At 44.1% G+C, this 23150-nt stretch overlaps 1 protein-coding gene across 3 annotated transcripts in view; it reads right to left on the reverse strand.

The window, feature by feature from the left end:
- LOC145353769 (uncharacterized) overlaps positions 1-23150 on the reverse strand; it is a 105507-nt gene that overhangs the window by 76722 nt on the left and 5635 nt on the right. For 2 of the 3 annotated variants that reach the window (XM_080204546.1, XM_080204545.1), the window contains exons 2-3: positions 19213-20087; positions 18644-19132 (exon numbers count right to left, since the gene is read on the reverse strand). In XM_080204546.1, the coding sequence (XP_080060672.1) occupies positions 18644-19132; positions 19213-20087 (1364 nt within the window). Of the gene's footprint in view, positions 1-1791; positions 2464-18643; positions 19133-19212; positions 20088-23150 lie in introns of those variants that run through there. The other variant, XM_080204544.1, reaches the window with a different exon arrangement.

Genomic DNA, 23150 nt, shown 5'->3' on the forward strand with positions numbered 1-23150 from the left:
GCACACATGAGGACAACTTCAACCAGGATCTTGGGTTCATGTCACACTTTCTGTAACCCCATGTCTTGCCTGGGCTTGCAACATCTCACTAACTATCCTGGCTGGAGACCACACACATCTCTTTAACCTATTCTTAATGCTATCTCCACTCACATTGTCTGCACCTTTAAGAATTGATTAGCTGTAAAGACTCACATTCTAATCAGTATTCTGTAAACTGTGTGTGTCTTTATATGCTCTGTTTGAGACCAAAACTCTGCACTCACCTGACGAAGGACAAACCCCGAAAGCTTGTGGGTTTACTATCAAATAAACTTGTCAGGACTTTAACCTGGTGTTGTGAAAATTCTTACTCGATCAAAGAAGACAGAGGGTAGCAGTGGAAAGTGTGTTTCTGAATGGAGGGCTGTGACAGTGGCGTTCCTCAGGGGTTAGTGCTGGGACCTCTGCTGTTTGTAATATATATGAATGATTTGGAGGAAAATGTAACCAGTTTGATTAGTAAGTTTACAGACATCACAAAAGTTGGTGGATTTGCGGATAGCGATGAGGACCATCAGAGGATACAGCAGGATATAGATCAGTTGGAGGCTTGGGCGGAGAGATGGCAGATTTATCCGGACAAATGTGAGGTAATGCATTTTGGAAGGTCTAATACAGAGAGGAAATATACAGTAAATGGCAGAACCCTTAACAGTATTGATAGGCAGAGGGATCTGGGTGTACAGGTACACAGGTCACTGAAAGTGGCAATGCAGGTGGAGAAGGTAGTCAAGAAGGCATAAGGCATGCTTGCTTTCATTGGCCGGGGCACTGAGTTTAAAAATTGGCAAGTCATGTTGCAACTTTATAGAACCTTAGTGAGGCCGCACTTGGAATATAGTACCACACTGTGGAGGCTCTGGAGAGAGTACAGAAAAGATTTACCAGGATGTTGCCTGGTATGGAGGGCATTAGCTATGAGGAGAGATTGGAGAAACTTGGTTTCTTCTCACTGGAACGACAGGGGTTGAGGGGTGACAGAAATCTACAAGATTATGAGAGGCATGGACAGAGTGAATAGTCAGAAGCTTTTTCCCCAGAGTGGAAGAGTCAGTTAATAGGGGGCACAGGTTTAAGGTGCAAGGGGCAAGGTTTAAAGGAGACGTACAAAGCAGATTTTTTACACAGAGGGTGGTGGATGCCTGGAACTCGTTGCTGAGGGAGATAGTGGAAGCGGATATGATAGTAACTTTTAAGGGGCGTCTTGACAAATACATGAATAGGATGGAAATAGAGGGATATGGTCCCCAGAAGGGTAGAGGGTTTTAGTTCAGTTGGGTAGCATGGTCAGTGCAGGCTTGGAGGGCCGAAGGGCCTGTTCCTGTGCTGTAATTTTCTTTGCTCTTTAATTGTTAAACTATGGGAGGAAAGGGGTATTGCATAATAATCTCACTTTTCTTGTTTAATATTTTTTGTTATTAAAACTAATTCCTGGTTCCTCTAATTCCTCTACATTCTCTAAAAAAAGGAAAGGTTACATTTCTTTGAGCCAGTGTTCCATTCTGAGGTCTTCCCATCCAGTTATAACATCAATAGGGATTGTAACAACCACCTAGAGGAACACCACCACTTTTGACGTATATCATCTTTTCTTCACAGTGGCTGGGTCAAAATCCTGGGATTCCCTTCTTCGAGGCATTGTGGGTGTACCTGCACCACATGACTGCAGGTTCAAGAAGCAGGCTAACCAATGACATCGTTAACATCCTATACCCCAATTCAGCTAATAACATCAAAATCGCTCAAAACTTTGTGAAAGGTGATGCACAAAATTTGCCAATATTTCCTTTCACTGCTTATATATTTGTCAAACATTTATTCCACTGGGAACCTTCCGTTTAATGTTAGTCTTGTTTTTATTACCATTTTCTCTTGTCTCTGTTCACCTGCCTAATACCTGTTTATCATGTTCCTGGCATGTATTTATCATTGTCAGTCTGTCCCTGTATGCAGTAATAACATTGGCCTCATTCACCATCAACTGTTCTGACTTGGTCACAATTTAGATTGCATCCTCACCAAGACTTCCTTAATTAGTGCCTATTTCCAGATTATATATGATTATTATGATTGTATATAGAGTGGTGAAGTGAAGTCAATGATTTCAGTGTGTGATTCATTAGAAAGATATCTGGGATATTCTTGTTCATACAGAGTGCCTGTATCTGCTCCAATTTACAATTTATACAGTGTGGTGGTAGCTTGTGCCCCGCTGTTCTGCAGGAGCAGCTGTCTTGGCCACTGTGGTAAGGAGCACATCATGGATGAGCAGGCACCTCTCTCTTTGCAGCACAAGTTGGGATGTTCCCCGTGTGTCAGATTGCATTGGTTACCACTATTCTCTGAACATTTTGCACATTTTGTTCTCCCAGGTACCTGCCAATGGTTACAGCTCTTAGAACTCGACTGCTGGCAATTGCCCTGGGAAGAAAAAGAGAGTGCTGGTGATAGCTGTGCAGCCGATTTTGTGACAGTGTTTACCAATACTGTAAATATTCATTGATAATATGTGGCAGGACATGAGAAAATGCAATGTCATTGGTTGGAGCAATAGCACATTATCTTTAGCAGAACCTTACCACATGGGAGGAAGGAAATCAACCCATCATGTCTGTGCTTGTTTCTTGAAACAATATTACAAATTAATGCAAACCACTGCACCTTACCCATAGTTCTGGAAATTTAAACTTCCAAGTAATTATCCAAATCTGTTCTGAATGTTCCAAGTGAATCTGCTTCCACCAGACTTCCAGATCACAACAACGCAGTGTGTAAAAACATTCTCTGAAATTTGAACCCTCTAGTTACCAACTCTCTAGTTAGAGTTGGCGCATTTCAGGAGAATTTTATAATCTTGGAGGGGGTACTGAGACAATCTGCTGATTTTTTTTATATTTTGGAAAGGAAAGTCAAAGTGCTGGAAACAACCAACACAAAGATGAAAGGGGAAAAGGAAATGTAAGGAGAGATTGTGATGTGATTTGGTGTCAGCAGGGTGGTGAAGATCTCCTGGAAACAGCTTGGGGGGTGGGGCGGTTATGGGGAGTTAAAATCTGAATCAGCCATCCACACCAAGCCAGCTTAATCTTGGACAACACTCTTCTTTCTGAAGATTTTTGGATTTCTGTAGCAGAGTGGGAGAGAGATGGAGGGCTTGTGTGGTACACTCTTATGAAAACGACAAGAGGTCTGCCTTGGAGTAATCTGACTGATTTATATAGCAATTGTTGCCTGGAAGGTGTTTACGTATGAGTCTAATCAAGCAGGAGTCTTTTGGCAGGAAGCCTAATTTTAACTGAATGACTGTAATCCTGTGAAATTTAAGTTTTAATTGTTAAAAAAACCTCCAATTTTTAAAATTCCGAAAAATGTTATTGGGTGTCTCGCTGCTGAGAACGGTAAAATTTCTTCTCATTTTCAACAGACAGAAGAGGATATGACTCATAAGCCAAGATTTTCTCTGGGATTTGATTTGCTCAGTAATCTGTGTGGTTGTAACAAATTTGGGGTTTCTTTGCAGGATTGTTAAATTTCCTTCATTGGTTTAAAGTTTTTGAGTCCAAGAGATATAAGAATAGTGAACTCTGGAGTTTTGTGTTGAATGAATTTAAAGTGATTGGACTGCAAAATGGCTTTGGCAGCTGCTAAGACTTTCTGGGAGTGGCAAGTGTCACTGTGGAGTATTTGAAATCGCTGTTGCAAGAGTTAGCACATAAATTGCAAGTGGAAATAAAAGCAAAATTTTGTAAGTGTGACATGGATAAAGTACTTTCCGAGTATCTAAGGTTGGAGGAGGAGACATGTTCACTTAGTGCGTCACAGCTGGAGATGGTAAAACTGTACCTGCAAATGAAACAATGGTAAAGAAAGAGGGAAAGACTTCAACTGGAGGAAAGAGAGGAAGAAAGGAGGGTGAAAAGAGTTGAATTGGAAAAAAAAAGAGAAATGAAAAAAATCAAGTTAGAAAAAACAAAAGGCAGGGGATAGATTGAAAAAAATAGAAATGAAAAAGGGAAAAGGAGGAGCAAGAAAAAGAAAGATAACACATAAGAATTAGAAACGTGAAAGCTTGAGCTTGAATATCAAATAAAAGGAACTCAGACACCATATCACAGCAAGCGAAAACCTGGAATAAAGAAAGGAGAGAGAGTGATTCAGATAGTGACTTTGATTCCTTCAAGGAATTTGATATAACTGAGAGTCTTTGGTAGTTGTGGGGAGCCTAGTGGTATTATTGCTAGATTATTAATCCAGAAACTCAGCTAATGTTCTGGGGACCTGGATTCAAATCCCACCACAGAGGATGGTGAATTTTAAAAAATCTGAAATTAAGAATCTACTGCTGACCATGAAACCATTGTTGATTGTCACAAAAGCCCATCTGTTCACTAATGTCCTTTAGGGAAGGAAATCTGCCATCCTTTCCTGGTCTGGTTTACATGTGACTCCACAGCCACAGCAATGTGTCTTTAAAACTACCCTCTGAACAAAGAGTACCAGGGATGGGCAATAAATGCTGGCCAACTGGCAGCCAACACCCATGTGTTGGAATTTAATGCGGATGGAATTTAATGCGGAGAAGTGTGAGGTAATTCACTTTGGTAGGAGCAACAGATGTGTCGAGTATAGGGCTAACGGGAGGACTTTGAATAGTGTGGATGAACAGAGGGATCTAGGTGTGTGTGTACATAGATCCCTGAAAGTTGGGAATCAAGTAGATAAGGTTGTCAAGAAGGCGTACGGTGTCTTGGCGTTTATTGGTAGGGGGATTGAATTTAGGAGTCGCAGTGTAATGTTGCAACTGTACACTACTCTAGTGCGGCCGCACTTGGAGTACTGTGTGCAGTTCTGGTCCCCGCATTACAAGAAGGATGTGGAGGCGTTGGAGAGGGTGCAGAGGAGGTTTACTAGGATGTTGCCTGGTATGGTGGGGAGGTCCTATGAGGAGAGACTGAGGGATCTAGGGTTGTTTTCGTTGGGAAGAAGGCGGCTAAGAGGGGATCTTATTGAAACATATAAGATGATTAGAGGTTTAGATAGGGTGGATAGTGATAGCCTTTTTCCTCGGATGGAGAAAGCTAGCACGAGGGGGCATGACTTTAAATTAAGGGGGGGTAGCTACAGGACGGATGTCAGGGGTAGGTTCTTTACCCAGCGGGTGGTGAGGGATTGGAATGCCCTGCCTGCTGCAGTTGTAGATGCGTCTAGTTTGGGGGCGTTTAAGAGATCTCTGGATAGGTTTATGGACGAAAAGGGATTGGTATAGGCTAGTGGGTCATTGTTTTTGTAACTGGTCGGCGCAACATCGTGGGCCGAAGGGCCTGTTCTGCGCTGTAATGTTCTATGTTCTATGTTCTATGTTCTATGTCCCACCGATGAATAAAATAGTTTACAGAGGATTACAGTGAAGGATATTTCACCTCATTTGAAAATGTGACAATGAAATTGAATTGGTCAAGAATGTGTGGCCTATAATGTTAGAGAATATTTTGTCAGGTCCTGCCATGAATGTGTATTCCAGCTTATTAGACACGCAGTTTGCAGGCTACGGGACAGTAAGAAGGGAAATATTAAATGTTTATGAGCTTGTCCTTGAAGATCACCAGTTGAGGTTCAGGCCATAAGAAAAAAACCTAAACAGACATTTGTAGTGTTTGCCAGAGATAAATAAACTACTTGGGATCAATTAAACAAAACCTTTAAAAATGTAAGGAAGGTTCTGACAATGAAAGAATTGAGAAATTACATCCTCGTAAAAGCCAAGAAATATTCAGATGAAATACAAAGTAGAGGGTTCAGAGGAGCTGCTGTTTTAGTTGATATATATATACTTCACACAGATAGTTGTGTAGGATAAGGGTCACCTGTAAATCAGCATGGGAATTGGAAACGTAGACAACCTAACGATGGTATAAGTGTTAGTGTCAAGGGACAAGCTGAAAGACACCAGTCTAGTAAAAATGGAAAGGTGGAAGGCAGAAGTAAAAAATGTTACCATTGTAATAAGACAGGACATACAAGATCAAACTGTTGGAGGTTAAATGGGACGCCAATTATAGTAATAGGAACCCAGAACAGTTCTGTAAGTAAGAGTGGGCTCTGAGACTCAAATTTCAGACAAACCAAGTAACTTTCGTTTAGGTGGGGAAAAAAGGCACAGTGGTCGACAGAGAAGTGGGAATTTGTTTAAAACATACTCAAGGGAGTTCTGAAAGGCAGGTTACAGAAATGTTTAAAGATTTTATATCCATATTTAAAGGAAAGAGCAGGAAAAGATATCATCATATTGAGAGACATAGGGGCTGGCCAGGCATTGATGTTATGGGATAGTACCAACTGTTGTCAAGAGAGGTTGTTGCAGGAGAGAGTATTAGTGAGATTCAAGGGAAGTCAAACATATTTCATTATATAAAGTAAATTCAAAAAGTGATTTGCAAACAGGAGTTATTGGGGTAGTAGTGAAATTGTCCATTGCAGAGATTCACTTTATTCTAGGGAATGATACAATTGGATTACATATATTGACCATGCCTGCTATAGTAGAGCAGCTGCTGAGACACAGATGTACTGAAAGAGAATCCTGGATTGTTGCAGATTGTGTATTGACAAGAGGAGGAGGAGGGGGAGGATGCTGAAAATCAGTTGGTTGGATCTCCTTCTCAGAAGGAGATGGTTGGAGAGGATGACGGTGAGTTGTTTAACATAGAACATAGAACATTACAGCGCAGAAGAGGCCCTTCGGCCCACGATGTTGCGCCAACCAATTAAGAGAAAAGCAATGACCCTCTAACCTAAACCAATCCCTTTCCATCCATAAACCTATCCACGGACCTCTTAAACGCCCCCAAACTAGGCGCATCTACAACTGCAGCAGGCAGGGCATTCCAATCCCTCACCACCCTCTGGGTAAAGAACCTACCTCTGACATCCGTCCTATATCTACCACCCCTTAATTTAAAGCTATGCCCCCTCGTGCTAGCTTTCTCCATCCGAGGAAAAAGGCTATCACTGTCCACCCTATCTAAACCTCTAATCATCTTATATGTTTCAATAAGATCTCCTCTTAGCCGCCTTCTTTCCAACAAAAGCAACCCCAAATCCCTCAAGTCTCTCCTCATAGGACCTTCCCTCCATACCAGGCAGCATCCTGGTAAACCTCCTCTGCACCGTCTCCAATGCCTCCACATCCTTCCTATAATGTGGGGACCAGAACTGTACACAATACTCCAAGTGCAGCCGCACCAGAGTTTTGTACAGTTGCAACATGACGTTGCGGCTCCTAAATTCAATCCCCCTACCAATAAACGCCAAGACACCGTATGCCTTCCTAACAACCTTTTCGACTTGATTTCCAACTTTCAGGGATCTATGCACATATACACCTAGATCCCTCTGTTCGTCAACACTATTCAGAGTCCTACCGTTAGCCCTATACGCTACACATCTGTTATTCCTGCCAAAGTGAATTATCTCACACTTTTCCGCATTAAACTCCATCCGCCACCTCTCGGCCGAGCTCTGCAACTTGTCCAAGTCTCTCTGTAAACTATGATACCCCTCTTCACTATCTACCACTCCTCCGACTTTGGTGTCATCAGCAAATTTACTAATCCATCCTTCTATACCCTCATCCAGATCATTTATAAAAATTACAAACAGCAGTGGCCCCAAAACAGACCCCTGAGGCACACCACTTGTAACCGAACTCCATGACGAATACTTTCCATCAACCACCATCCTCTGTCTTCTATCAGCTAGCCAATTTCTGATCCAATTAACTAAATCACCCTCAATCCCATACATCTGCATTTTCTGCAGAAGCCTTCCATGGTGAACCTTATCAAACGCCTTACTAAAGTCCATACATACCACGTCAACTGCCTTAACCCCATCCACCTCTTTGGTCACTTTCTCAAAAAACTCAATAAGGTTAGTAAGGCACGACCTACCCTCCACAAAACCATGCTATCTCCAATCAATTCATTACTCTCTAAATAACTATAAATCCTATCCCTAATAATTTTTTCTAATACTTTGCCCACAACAGAAGTAAGACTCTCCGGTCTATAATTCCCGGGGAAGTCTCTATTCCCCTTCTTAAACAATGGGACAACATTCGCTATCCTCCAATCTTCTGGCACTATACCTGTGACCAACAACGACCTGAAGATCAGAGCCAGAGGCTCTGCAATCGCCTCTCTTGCCTCCCAGAGAATCCTAGGGTAAATCCCGTCCGGCCCAGGGGACTTATCTATTTTCAAATCCTCAAGAACATCTAGCACATCCTCCTTATCTACTGCAATACTGTCCAGTTTACAACCCTGTAACCCAGTGTTCTCCACAACTACATTTACGTCTCCCTGCGTGAATACTGAAGAGACATATTTGTTCAGTGCCTCGTACCGAAGAGAAATATTTGTTCAGTGCCTCAATACCAAAGAGAAATATTTGTTCAGAAATATTTGTTTAGTTCATTGACAGCCAGTGGAGTCACAGCAGCAGGATCCAAACTTAAGTAGTTATACCAGACAGCTTATTCTGAAAGAGGCAGAATATATTCCAGAATTTTATAACCTCAAAAACAATGGCGAAGATTATCCAGTCCCCGTGGCATTGTTTTTGGTGGTGAAGGGGCTTCACCCTTTACCGTCAGTGAGATCTTCCAGTCTCACCAAAGTCTATGACCTTTCACATGAGTCACCTGCCTCATCCCACTGGGTCTGGTAGGTCTGCACTATGTGGAACTGGAGGTAGCCCCATGTTACAGCAGAGAAAATGTGGGCAGTAGTGCACAAAATAATGAAAAACCATCAGGGTACCTGAATATAATTGAGTCTAGCTCCCGAAATTCCAGTAACTGGACACTTAGCAATTGGAAAACTCAAATCTTTCATTTGGCCTGTGCTACATAAAGATGTTGTCAAATTTTATCAAACATGTCACGTCAGGTGTAATGGAAAAGCTCAAGAAGTAATTAAAGCTGCACCTTTAATTCTGAATTTGAGGAAGCTTGAATAGGGTCTGAATGAATGTGCAGGACCCCTCCCAAGACTAAAAGCTGAAATTAATATTTATTGACAATCATTAATGTGTCCACCAGAAGCGAAGCCTTTAAGGAAGATCACAGCAAAGGTGATTGTAGAGGAGTTGATCAAATTCTTTACAAGATATGGTCAAAATGTCAAATCAGAGTTAGAACTTCATGTGATAGCTGTTTAAAGACGTAATGAATAGCCTATAGGAATAAAGCAATTTGGATCATCAGCCTATCATCCTAAATCACAAGCTGTCTTAGAAAGATGGCATCAAATTTTAAAAACTATACTCACAGACTACATTCAAGATGAGCCACAATTGAGATTGAGGGATTCCATTTTTGTTGTTTCTTTTAAGGGACACCCCTAATGACTCAGCAGGGTTCAGTCCTTGCAACTTAACTTATGGTCATGAAATAAGAGGGGGGGTAATAAAATTGCTTCAGGAGAAATTAGTGAGGCAAGTTTTCCTGGAAATTCAGAGAAAGATTGGGTGGGGCGTGTGAGCTAGCTAGAAAACATTTAGAGATATCACAGCAAATGAAGAAGGCAAGAATGAATAAAGTGGCTAAAGCTCCTGGTTTTGTGACTGTTTGTATTGTTGTCAATGTCAGGAAAACCATTAAAGGCCAGGTTTAGCAGACAATTAAAGGCCAGGTTTAGCAGACAATTAAAGGCCAGGTTTAGCAGACAATTAAAGGCCAGGTTTAGCAGGCCTCACCAGATCCAAAAAGAGACAGACTGAAGTAAACTATGTGGTAAATACCAAGATATAAGAAAGAGCCAGTGAGTGTACCATGGAAATACGTTCAAAAAATACTTTGATAAAGAGGATAAGCTGGAGGAGTTACTGATAGTTGTAAGGAAAGGGGAGTAAGAAGTTCATGTTCTGAAATTGACCCTCCTCTTGATGAAGGTGGACAATGCAAAAGTAAATATGATATTAGATTATCTTCCAGAAAATTATCAGTGATTTAGAAGAGATACTGCAGTCACTCAAAGCAATTTGTGGAAATAAACCAGGAAAATGTTCCTCATATGACAAGCTCTACATTCCAGGGATTATTCTTGTGAACCTCCTCTGGACCCTTCCTAAAGTCAGCACATCCTTCCTTAGATATGGGGCCCAAAATTGCTCACAATACTGCAAGTGGGGTCTGACCAGAGTCTTATACAGCCTCAGAAATACATCCCTGCTCTTGTATTCAGGCCCTTTGAACTTGCTGTGCCGTTCATCACGATCATGGCTGATTGTCCAACTCAATAGCCTAATCCTGCTTTCTCCCCATAACCTCTGATCTCATTCGCCCCAAGTGGTACATCCAGTCGCCTCTCAAATACATTCAATGTTTTGACATCAACTACTCCCTGCGGTAATGAATTCCACAGGCTCACCACTCTTTGGGTGAAGAAATGTCTCCCCACCTCCATCCTAAATGGTCTACCCTGAATCCTCAGATTGTGACCCCGGTTCTGGACTTCCCCACCATCGGAAATATCCTCCCTGCGTCTACCCTGTCTGGACCTCTTAGAATTTTGTAAGTCTTTATGAGATTCCCCCCTGCCTCCCATTCATCTGAACTCCAGCAAAAACAATCCTAACCAGCTCAATCTCTCCTCATACATCAGTCCCACCATCCTCGGAATCAGCCTGGTAAACCTTTGCTACACTCCCTCGAGAGCAAGAACATCCTTCCTCAGAAAAGGAGACCAAAACTTCACACAATACTCTAGATGTGGCCTCACCAAGACCCTGTATAATTGTAACAACACATCCCTGCTCCTGAACTCAAAACCTCTTGCAATGGAGGCCAACATACCATTTGCCTTCTTTACCGCCTGCTGAACCTGCATGCTTACCTGGTGCACAAGGACAGCCAGGTCCCACTGCACACTCTACTCTCCCAATTTACAGCCATTCAGGTAGTAATCTGCCTTCTTGTTTTTGCTTCCAAAATGAATAACCTCACATTTGTCCAAATTATACTGCATCTGCCAATGATTAGTCCACTCACCCAATCTGTCCAGATCATCCGAAAGGATCTCTGCATCCTCGTCACAGTTCACCCTCCCATCCATAAGAACATAAGAAATAGGAGCAGGAGTAGGCCATCTAGCCCTTCGAGCCTGCCCCGCCATTCAATAAGATCATGGCTGATCTGTCGCTGCTCAGTTCCACTTTCCCGCCCTCTCCCCATGACCCTTAATCCCCTCTCTTATCAAAAACCCATCAACCCGCTTCTTAAAAATATTTAGCGAGGTAGCCTCCACCACTTCAACGGGCAGAGAATTCCAGAGATTCACCACCCTTTGAGTGAAGAAATTCTTCCTCAACTCCGTTCTAAACCGCCCCCCCTTTATCTTGAGGCTGTGCCCCCTAGTCCTACTGTCCTTTCTGAGCGGGAAGAGTCTCTCCACCTCTATCCTATCCATCCCATTCATCATCTTATACGTCTCAATGAGATCTCCCCTCATTCTTCTAAACTCTAACGAGTGCAAGCCTAGTTTATTCAGCCTCTCCTCATAGCTCAACCCCCTCAACTCCGGCATCAGCCTAGTAAACCTCCTCTGCACTCCCTCCAAGGCCAAAATATCCTTGCGTAAGTACGGCGCCCAAAACTGCACACAGTACTCCAGCTGCGGCCTCACCAATGCCCTATACAGCCGCAGCAAGACCTCCGTGAGGGCTCGGGTAGTGCACTAGAAAACTTTAGATTGGCTAGGAGGGAGTTGAAGAGTGAGCTAAGAAGGGCTAAAAGAGGACATGAGAAGACTTTGGCTGATAGGGTTAAGGAGAATCCTAAGGCGTTCTATAGGTATGTCAAGAACAGAAGGTTGGTTAGGGCAAGATTAGGGCCAGTTATAGACAGCAGAGGGAAGTTATGTGTGGAACCGGAGGAGATTGGAGAGGCATTGAACCAATATTTCTCTTCGGTGTTCACGCAGGGGGACATGGATATAGCTGAGGAGGACACTGGATTGCAGGGGAGTAGAATTGACAGTGTTGCAGTTGATAAGGAGGATGTGCTAGATATTCTGGAGGGTCTGAAAATAGATAAGTCCCCTGGTCCGGATGGGATTTACCCCAGGATTCTCTGGGAGGCAAGAGAAGTGATTGCAGAGCCTCTGGCTCTGATCTTCAGGTCGTCGTTGGCCTCTGGTATAGTACCGGAAGATTGGAGGTTAGCGAATGTTGTCCTATTGTTTAAGAAGGGGAACAGAGACTTCCCCGGGAATTATAGACCGGTGAGTCTCACTTCTGTTGTGGGCAAGGTTTTAGAAAGAATTATTAGGGATAGGATTTATAGTTATTTGGAGAGTAATGAATTGATTGGAGATAGTCAGCATGGTTTTGTGGCGGGTAGGTCGTGCCTTACTAACCTTATTGAATTCTTTGAGAAAGTGACCAAAGAGGTGGATAGGGGTAAGGCAGTGGACGTGGTGTATACAGATTTTAGTAAGGCGTTTGATAAGGTTCACCATGGTAGGCTTCTGCAGAAAATGCAGATGTATGGGATTGGGGGTGATCTGGGGAATTGGATCAGGAATTGGCTAGCGGATAGGAGACAGAGGGTGGTGGTTGATGGTAAATATTCATCATGGAGTTCGGTTACGAGTGGTGTGCCTCAGGGATCTGTTTTGGGGCCACTGCTGTTTGTAATTTTTATTAATGATCTGGATGAGGGTATAGTTGGGTGGATTAGTAAATTTGCTGATGACACCAAAGTCGGAGGTGTGGTAGATAGTGAGGAAGGGTGTCATAGTTTGCAGGAAGACTTAGACAGGTTGCAGAGCTGGGCCGAGAGGTGGCGGATGGAGTTTAATGCGGAGAAGTGTGAGGTAATTCACTTTGGTAGGAATAACAGATGTGTCGAGTATAGGGCTAATGGGAGGACTTTGAATAGTGTGGGTGAGCAGAGGGATCTAGGTGTATGTGTACATAGATCCCTGAAAGTTGGGAGTCAAGTAGATAAGGCTGTTAAGAAGGCATACGGTGTATTGGCGTTTATTGGTAGGGGGATTGAATTTAGGAATCGCAGCGTCATGTTGCAACTGTACATAGCTCTGGTGCGGCCGCACTTGGAGTACTGTGTGCAGTTCTGGTCCCCACGTTACAGGAAGGATGTGGAGGCTTTGGAGAGGGTGCAGAGGAGGTTTACCAGGATGTTGCCTGGTATGGAGGGGAGGTCCTATGAGGAGAGGCTGAGGGATTTGGGGTTGTTTTCGCTGGAAAGAAGGCGGCTAAGAGGGGATCTTATTGAAACATATAAGATGATTAGAGGTTTAGATAGGGTGGATAGTAATAGCCTTTTTCCTCTGATAGAGAAATCTAGCACGAGGGGGCATGGCTTTAAATTAAGGGGTGGTAGTTATAGGACGGATGTCAGGGGTAGGTTCTTTACCCAGAGGGTGGTGAGGGATTGGAATGCCCTGCCTGCTGCGGTTGTAAATGCGCCTAGTTTGGGGGCGTTTAAGAGATCCGTGGATAAGTTTATGGACGAAAAGGGATTGGTTTAGGTTAGTGGGTCATTGTTTTGTAACTGGTCGGCGCAACATCGTGGGCCGAAGGGCCTGTTCTGCGCTGTAATGTTCTATGTTCCCTACTTTTATATTCAATCCCCCTCGCTATAAAGGCCAGCATCCCATTAGCCTTCCTGACCACCTGCTGCACCTGCAAGCTGGGTTTTTGCGACTCATGCACAAGGACCCCGAGGTCCCTCTGCACCGTCGCCTGCTGCAGTTTTTCGCCACGTAAGTAATAATCTTTCCTACCATTATTCCTACCAAAGTGGACCACCTCGCACTTGTCAACATTAAATTCCATTTGCCATTTCCTGGCCCATTCGCCCAGCCTATCTAGATCCTTTTGTAGACTCTCCACACCCTCTGCACAATTTGCCTTTCCACCAATCTTGGTGTCATCAGCAAATTTCGACACCATACACTAGGTTCCCTCCTCCAGATCATCTATATAAATGGTAAATAGCTGAGGCCCCAGCACCGACCCCTGAGGCACTCCACTAGTCACTAACCGCCAATCCGAATAGCACCCATTGACCCCCACTCTCTGCCTCCTATTTGACAGCCAATCCTCTATCCACACTAACACCCTACCCCCAACTCCATGTCCCCCAACCTTCTGTAATAACCTCTTGTGAGTCATCTGCAAACTTTGAGATGTTACATTTTGTTCCCTCATCCAAATCACTAATATACACTGTGAATAGCTGGGGTCCCAGCACCAGTCCCTGTGGCACCCCACTACTTACTGACTGCCAATTTGAAAAGCACCCATTAATTCCTACTCTTTGTTTCCTCTCTGCCAACCAGTTTTCTATCCATCTCAATGCACTTCCCCCAATCCCATGAGCTTTAATCTTGCACGATAATCTCTTATGCAGGACTTTGTCAAAAGTCCCTGCAGTGCAGGAGGAAGCCATTTGGCCCATCAGTTCTACAGCAACTCTCCAAAAGAGCACCTCACCCATTTTAGGATAGAGACGAGGAGAATGTTTTTCCCTCAGAGGGTTTTGTGACTTTGGAACTCACCCTCTCAGAGGCATTGGAGGCAGGTCACTGAATATATGTGATTCTTGTTAGGCAAGGGAATCAAAGGTTGTCCAGGGTAGAAGGGGATGTAGAATTAGAAACACTAAGAGATCAGCATGATCTTATTACATGGTGGAGCAGGCTCAATAAGCCCTGTGGCCTATTCCTTCTCCAATTTTGAATATTTGTTGTTCGCCCATCGTCATTGATGAGGACCTCGACACCATTAGTCATTTTGAGGCTGGTTCCGGTGTGTCCGAAGATGACTAATCAGGCCAATTTGGCACAGAATGTCCTGGCACATATTGGACAGACTTGTGTAGACACTGTAGTTGTTGTGCTGATGGCTCTGGACTTCGCAGCTCGCACTTCAGCAATACACGTTGCTTTGTGAGCTTGACAGCCTTGTGGATGAGGCAGTGCGAGGTAGGGCGGTTTTGTGCCAGCATTTCCCAGGTGGTCGTGTCTATGTCAGGCAACTTCAAGGAGGCTTTGAGTGTATCTTTGAAACGTTTCTTCTGCCCTCCATGCAAGCGTCTTCCAGCAGAGTTCCCCAAAAAGGAGCTGCTTGGATATGCGCCTGTCTGACATACGGATGACATGACCTGCCCACCGGGTCTGCGTCTCATCAGCAGTGTGTGGACTGATAGTAGACTTGCTCTAGAGAGAACTTCAGTGTCTGGTACTCTGTCTTGCCATTGGATGCGTAATATTCTGCGAAGACAGATCATTGGAAATAATTGAGCTGTCTTGCACGCCTTCGATACACAGTCCACGTTTCACAGGCATACAGGAGGGTAGTGAGTACCATAGCGCTGTAGACCTTCAGTTTTGTTGCTGGGCTGATTCCTCGATGTTCCCATACAGTGGAGCGCAGTCTATCAAAAGCAGAACTTGCCTTTGCTGTTCTGCAGTTAACTTTGTATCAATAGTCACTGCTTAGGAGAGGGTGCTGCCAAGATAAGTGAACTGGTCCATTGCCTGTAGTTTCTGCCCTTTGATTGTGATTATGGATTCTGTGTACGGTGCATGAGGAACAGGCTGGTGCATGATTTCGGTCTTTTTAATGTTGATGATGAGTCCAAAGTTGTCACAAGCCGTGGAAAATTTGTCCATACTGACTTGCATCTCTGGCTCAGAGCCAGTATACAGGGCGCAGTCATCGGCAAAGAGGAAATCTCTCAGAACAGTCTCCTTCACTTTGGTAATAGCTTGAAGTCTCCTCAGGTTGAAAAGCTTCCCATCCACTCTGTACTTGAGGCTGATTCCAGCAGCACTGTCCTGGAAGGCATCATTCAGCATGGCAGTAACTTTCACGCTGAACAGTGTGGGTGTGAGCACACAGCCCTGTTTGACGCCACTGGTGAATATTTGTATAAATACTGTGACTACCAGGGCAGGTCAGAAGCTGGAAATTCTGCGGAGAGTGACTCACCTCCTGATTCCCCAAAGCCTATCTATAAGGCACAAATCAGGAGTGTGATGGAATACTTCTCACTTGCCTGGATAGGTGCAGCTTCAACAAAATTGAGCAGCTCGACACCATCCAGGACAAAGCAGCCCACTTGATTTTCACCCCATCCAACCATCTTCACTATTCATTCCCTCCACCACCAACACACAGTTGGTGGTGGAGGGAGTGTAGTATAAATAATCTACAAGATGCACTGCAGCAACTCACTAAGGATCCTTCAATAGCACCTTTCAAACCCACGATCACTGCCATCCAGAAGAACAAGGGAATTCCTCCTTATTTTGCAATTGTGCCCCCTGGTTCTAGACTCTTCAACCTTCATGGGAAACATCTTCCCTGCCTCTATCCTGTCTATTCACAAGTAGCTTACTGAAAATTGACTGTTGTGGGCTGTAGGGAGTGAGGACCTAAAAACGATCACTGTTATTAAAGAGGTAGTGCTTGGTAGACTAATGGGACTAAAGGTAGACAAATCCCCGGGCTCGGATGGAATGCATCCCAGGGAACTGAAAGAAATGGCAGAAGTAACAGCAGATGCCTTAGTTGTAATTTATCAAAATTCGCTGGACTCTGGGGAGGTGCCAGCTGATTGGAAAACGGCAAATATAATGCCACTGTTTAAAAAAGGAGGCAGACAAAAGACGAGTAACTATAGGCCAGTTAGCTTAACATCCGTAGTTGGGAAAATGCTAGAATCCATCATTAAAGAAGAAATAACAGGACATCTGGAAAAGAATGGTTCAATCAAGCAGACACAGCATGGATTCATGAAGGGAAAGTTGTGTTTGATGAATTTACTGGATTTTTATGAAGATGTAACGAGTGCATTTGACAGAGGGGAACCGGTGGATGCGGTGTTTTTAGATTCCCAGGAGGCGTTAGATAAGGTGCCTTGCAAAAGGTTGCTGCAAAAGATTAAGGTACACGGTCTTGGGAGTAAAGTGTTAGCGTGGATTGAGGATTGGCTATCTAACAGGAAGCAGAGAGTTGGAATAAATGAGTGCTTTTCCGGTTGGCAGTTGGTGACTAATGGCGTGTCACAGGGATCGGTGCTAGGGCCTCAACTGTTTACCATATACATAGACGATCTGGAGGAGGGGGCTGAGTGTAGGGTAACAAAGTTTGCTGTTGACACGAAGATGAGCGGGAAAGTGAATTGTGTTGAGGACGCGGAAAGTCTGCAGAGAGATTTGGATAGGCTGAGTGAGTGGGTGAGGTTATCCACTTTGGAAGGAATAATATTAAAATGGACTATTATTTAAATGGTGAAAAATTGCAACATGCTACTGTGCAGAGGGACCTGGGCATCCTTGTGCATGGATCACAAAAACCCAGTCTGCAGGTGCAGCAGGTGATCAAGAAGGCGAATGGAATATTGGTCTTTATAGCGAGGGGAATGGAATATAAATGCAGGGAGGTCTTGCTGCAATTGTACAAGGCACTGGTGAGGCCGCAACTGGAGTACTGTGTACAATTTTGGTCCCCTTATTTGCAAAAGGATATATTGGCCTTGGAGGGAGTACAGAGAAGGTTCACCAGTTGATACCAGAGATGAGGGGGTTAGCTTATCAGGAGAGATTAAATAGATTAGGCCTGTACTCGTTGGAGTTTAGAAGGCTGAGAGGGGATCTTATTGAGACATATAAGATAATGAAGGGGCTAAACAGGGTAGAGGCAAAGAGATTATTTCCACTTAGAAAGGAAACAAGAATTAGAGGGCACAACCTCAAAATGAGGGGGAGTCAATTTAGAACAGAGTTGAGGAGGAACTTCTTCTCTCAGAGGGTAGTGAATCTTTAGAATTCTCTGCCCATTGAAGTGGTGGAGGCTACCTCGTTGAATATGTTTAAGTCACAGGTAGATAGATTTCTGATCAATAAGGGAATTAAGGGTTATGGGGAGCAGGCAGGAAAGTGGAACTGATCCACTTCAGATCAGCCCTGATCTTATTGAATGGCGGGGCAGGCTCGAGGGGCTAGATGGCCTACTCCTGCTCCTATTTCTTATGTTCTTATTTTGTAGGTTTTGCAATGAGATCACTCTCATTCTTCAAAACTCGAGAGAATACAAGCCCAGTTTGCCCAATCTCTCTTCATAAGACAGTCCCACCATCCCCAGAACAAACTTTAGTTGCTCTCCCTCTTTGGCAATAATATCTTTTCTGAGGTAAGGGGACCAAAACTGCACACAATGCTGCAGGTGTGGTCTAACCAAGCTCCTACACATTTGAAGCAAGATGTTGTGACTCCTGTATTCAAACCTCTTCCTATAATGGGTAGCATTCCGTTCACCTTCCTAATAGCTTGCTGCACCTACTCGACCACTCACTCACACATAAACTTGCTCGCTTACATTCTCTCTCGCGCACACACACTCTCTCACTCATTCTCACTCGCACTGTCTCACTCACTCAAGCCCAGAGTGAGAATTGATTCAATGACAGTCAAATCCAGGTCTGACATTTTACTCAGTGTCAATCCATACAGATCAGACACATGGACCATTATGAACAGTAATGAGAATTATGGGTTTTTTCTCTTACCTTACAACTGTCCTTATGAAGCCCACGCAAAGACGTGCAGTCATCTCTTAAGCTGCAGGGACTTGGGCATCGTTTATAATACAGACAGGAACATCCGACATCATCAAGCTCACAGACATAGATATCATCGGTTTTCCTTGTACATGTGTCTCCTCCAACGCTGTGGTCTAAGCAGCTGCTTCTGCGTGTTTCCCTTCTCCGCACTGGGCTACTTGAATCACTGCACCATGAGGTGTCACTCCTGAAGTGTCGCCTCCCTGAGCATGAAGATTCTTCTATTCTAAGTCGGGAAGCAGAACTGAGCCAAGATGAGTCGTCCCTGAGGAATGTGACACGCTCAGGAACAGTCACTCCACAACATTTATACACTTTTGATCGATCTTGGAGAAAGCACGCATTCTTATTGGTGGATGCTTTAGTACATCGTTTCGCGATACCCAAGTTGGAAACACAGCTGCCTCTCTGACCCATGCCACACACCGCAGACCTCTGCAGATAACATTTCTCTCTTAATTTTCAGACAGATCAGTCAACAGAACACCAATGGGGTTATTAGGAATTTCACTTACCTGACAGTGGGGGTTTCTATCTTCCCATTTACTGTGTTTCATGCAGGACTTACACAAATCATCGTCACCAGAGCAAAGGACTGATGGTTTGTAAGACAAGCAAGTTGTTCCAGTTTCATCCATTTCCCGGACATACAGATCATCTCTCTGTTTGTTGCATCTGTTTTGACTAACTTCAACTGCTTTGCTTTTATAATTACACTGTTCTTTTGTGTTGCCTTTTGATAAACCCAAACCAAAAACACTGCAGCCTCCCTTCATCTTGTACGGGGACTTCAATATTTCAGATGGACGTTCAATGAGGCTGGGGGGCTTAGTTCTGGAGTGCTCTTTACCTTGCAGTTCCTGATGCAAACATGATTTTGTGACAGTTTCTGGTTTGTGAATCTTGCTGCATCCTTGCTGATTACACAGAGGGTGTGATCGTGCAAGAGGCCCACAGTCCTGGTCAGCAGCATCGCACACATTGCAACTTTGCAAGCAGTATTTCTTTCTGCTTTTCTGCATCGGAGTTTGAGCAGAGGGGAGGAATGCATCTGGGAAAAGTGCACACTGTGGAAGGTTGCCACATTTGCAGGGAATGTCACAATTTGGGAGGCAAGATTCCACCGAGCCATCATCCTCTTTCCAATAAAGTAGTTGCTGGCGCTGGCAATGGTTCCCATCTGCAACCACAGATTGGCAGCCTGGCACATTTTGGACTTTATTGAGCTCTGTGTCTTCCCATTCTTCATCAGTGACTGACAAGTGTACCCCATTCCTTCCATCAATGGAACATGTCACTGTTTCCTCACAAGTTGGTGCAGCTTTACAGATATAAACATATGGTTCAGACCTTCTATAAGAGACACATGATGAGGAATTATTGCCATTCTCTGAAATACAGAATGAAAATGGATTGAAAATAATTGTAATGAGATTGTGTTTTGTTGAAATAGCTGCAGCTAGACTGTAGGAGCACGCAATCTACCTTAAACATCTTTTACCAATTAAAAGAGTCTCTGGGCATTCTGCATCATCATGGCTGTCATGACCAGAGTGAGACAGACTTGTAGCTTGTCATTTGTAACTGTGCTCAGAGACTTTGGTTGAAGTCATAGTGTCAAAGAAAAGGCCCTTTGGCCCATCACCTCTGGGTTAGTCAAAAACAAACTATTCTAATCCCATTTTCCAGCACTCGGCCCATAGCCTTGTCTACTCTAACTATGGCCCTCATAATTTTATATATCTCATTTATGCCTCCACCCAGTCTCCTTTGCTCCAAGGAAAACAACCCCAGTCTGTCCAACATCACTTCATAACTAAAACTCTGCAGCCCAGACAACTTCCTGGTAAATCTCATTTGCACCCATTCCAAAATTATCACATCCCTCCAATAACGCAGATTCCAAAACTGAACACAGTACTCCAACTGTGGCCTAACCAATGTTTTATACAGTTTCAGCATAACCTTCCTGCTCCTAAACTTTATGCCTCAGCTAATAAAAGCAAGTACGCCATTTTACTTCTTAATCATTTTATCCACCTGTCCTCCTATCTTAAGGGGCTGGTGTACATTCACACCAAGGTCTTTCTGATACTTGCCACTCCTCCTGTAATCTAAGGCTCTCCTCCTCACTATTTACCATCTTAGCAATCTTCGTATCATCTGCGAACTTACTGATCAACCCACTACATTTTAAGTCTAAATCTTTTATATAAATCACAAACAGCAAGTTCCCCAACACTGATGTCTGCAAGATCCCACTGGATACAGGCTTCCAGTCAAAAAAAAACTTGTCAAATTTCCTTGGATCCTCTGGGCTCTTACCTTGATGAGACCACACCTGGAGTATTGTGTACAGTTTTGGTCTCTCTACCTAAGGATATACTTGTCAATGGAGGGAGTGCAGTGGAGGGTCACTAGGCTGATACTGGGGTTGGTGGGACTGCCCTGTAAGGGGAGATTGGTTTGACTGGGCCAGTATTCACTCGAGTTTAGGAGGATGAGAGGAGATCTGATTGAAATTCTAATAGGGCTGGACAGAAAATGCTGGAAAATCTCAGTAGGTCTGACAGCCTTTGTAGACAGAGAATAGAGCCAGCGTTTGGAGTCTGGATGACCTTTTATCAGGGGTCTGACATCCTGAATTGAAATGTTGGATCTGCTCTCTCACATTGACGCTGTCAGACCTGCTGAGATTTTCTATTTTTGTTTCAGATTCCAGCATCTGCAGTAATTTGTGTTTCTCGAGGTATAGGGAGGAGGTTTGAAGAATTTGCATCAGGGGTCACAATCTCAGGATAGACCATTTAGGACTGAGACGAGGCCATTTTCATCTAAAGGGTGAACTTGTGAAATTCTCAGCCACAGGAAGCTGTGGAGGCCAAATCACTGAATATATTCAAGAAAATGGCCTGCTCCTTGCTTCTATGTTTCTGTTTGTACTCAATGGGATCCTTATCCTCCCTCACTCCCTCCCTCATTATCATCTTCTGTTTCACCATCTAGTCTCACCACAACGTCTCGTCTCTCCCCACCCCACATGACTGCCAGGCATTGACCCTCCTGCGCACTGACCCTCCCACGCACTGTTCACCTCATGAACTGACCTCCCCCCCCCCGCCCCACATTCTGACCCTCTTGCTTACTGACCCTCCCACACACTGACCCTCCACAGCACAGTGACCATAACCTGGACATTGGCTCAATAAACAAAAAAGGAGCAATCACATTGCTGGGAATATTCTATCGGCCCCGTAACAGTCTGAGAGAAATTGAGGAGCAGATATGTCGGGAAATTTTAGAGAAGAATACAGGTAACAAGGTAGTGATAGTGGGAGCTTTCAGCTTCCCCAACATTAAGTAGGGGAGTCATCATATGGAAGGTTCAGAAGGTGCTGAGTTCTTTAAATACATGTATATAGGGATCTAGGTGTGTGTGTACATAGATCCCTGAAAGTTGGGAATCAAGTAGATAAGGTTGTTAAGAAGACGTACGGTGTCTTGGCGTTTATTGGTAGGGGGATTGAATTTAGGAGTCGCAGTGTAATGTTGCAACTGTACACTACTCTAGTGCGGCCGCACTTGGAGTACTGTGTGCAGTTCTGGTCCCCGCATTACAAGAAGGATGTGGAGGCGTTGGAGAGGGTGCAGAGGAGGTTTACTAGGATGTTGCCTGGTATGGTGGGGAGGTCCTATGAGGAGAGACTGAGGGATTTAGGGTTGTTTTCGTTGGAAAGAAGGCGGCTAAGAGGGGATCTTATTGAAACATATAAGATGATTAGAGGTTTAGATAGGGTGGATAGTGATAGCCTTTTTCCTCGGATGGAGAAAGCTAGCACGAGGGGGCATGGCTTTAAATTAAGGGGGGGTAGCTACAGGACGGATGTCAGGGGTAGGTTCTTTACCCAGCGGGTGGTGAGGGATTGGAATGCCCTGCCTGCTGCAGTTGTAAATGCGTCTAGTTTGGGGGCGTTTAAGAGATCTCTGGATAGGTTTATGGACGAAAAGGGATTGGTATAGGCTAGTGGGTCATTGTTTTTGTAACTGGTCGGCGCAACATCGTGGGCCGAAGGGCCTGTTCTGCGCTGTAATGTTCTATGTTCTATGTTCTATATTAGGGAATGTCCCTTCAAGAGAATGGATCAGGTATCCTGGGACTCTCACTCCATCCTGGGTGGAGCTTGCCAAGCCAGTCTTGTGTCGACTGTCCGAGAGATTGGAGGTGTTAACAAACTGTTCCAGTTGATTTACTCCCAGGGAATTCATGGTCTTTTATTAGTCCATTTTAGATCTCATACGTAATAGTTTCTAGAAGAGCTTTTTAGCCAGAAGGTTCTGTAAGAGAGGGGACAGTCCTGAACTTAATGGGCAGGTGGTTGAACTATCAGTGGGAGAGCATTTTGCAGACAGCGATCACAACTCAGTTAGGTTCAAAATTGTTATAGAAAAGGAC

Source organism: Carcharhinus amblyrhynchos, chromosome 16, assembly GCF_965287045.1.
Source record: "Carcharhinus amblyrhynchos chromosome 16, sCarAmb.v2.hapA, whole genome shotgun sequence".
Taxonomy (NCBI): Eukaryota; Metazoa; Chordata; class Chondrichthyes; order Carcharhiniformes; family Carcharhinidae; genus Carcharhinus; species Carcharhinus amblyrhynchos.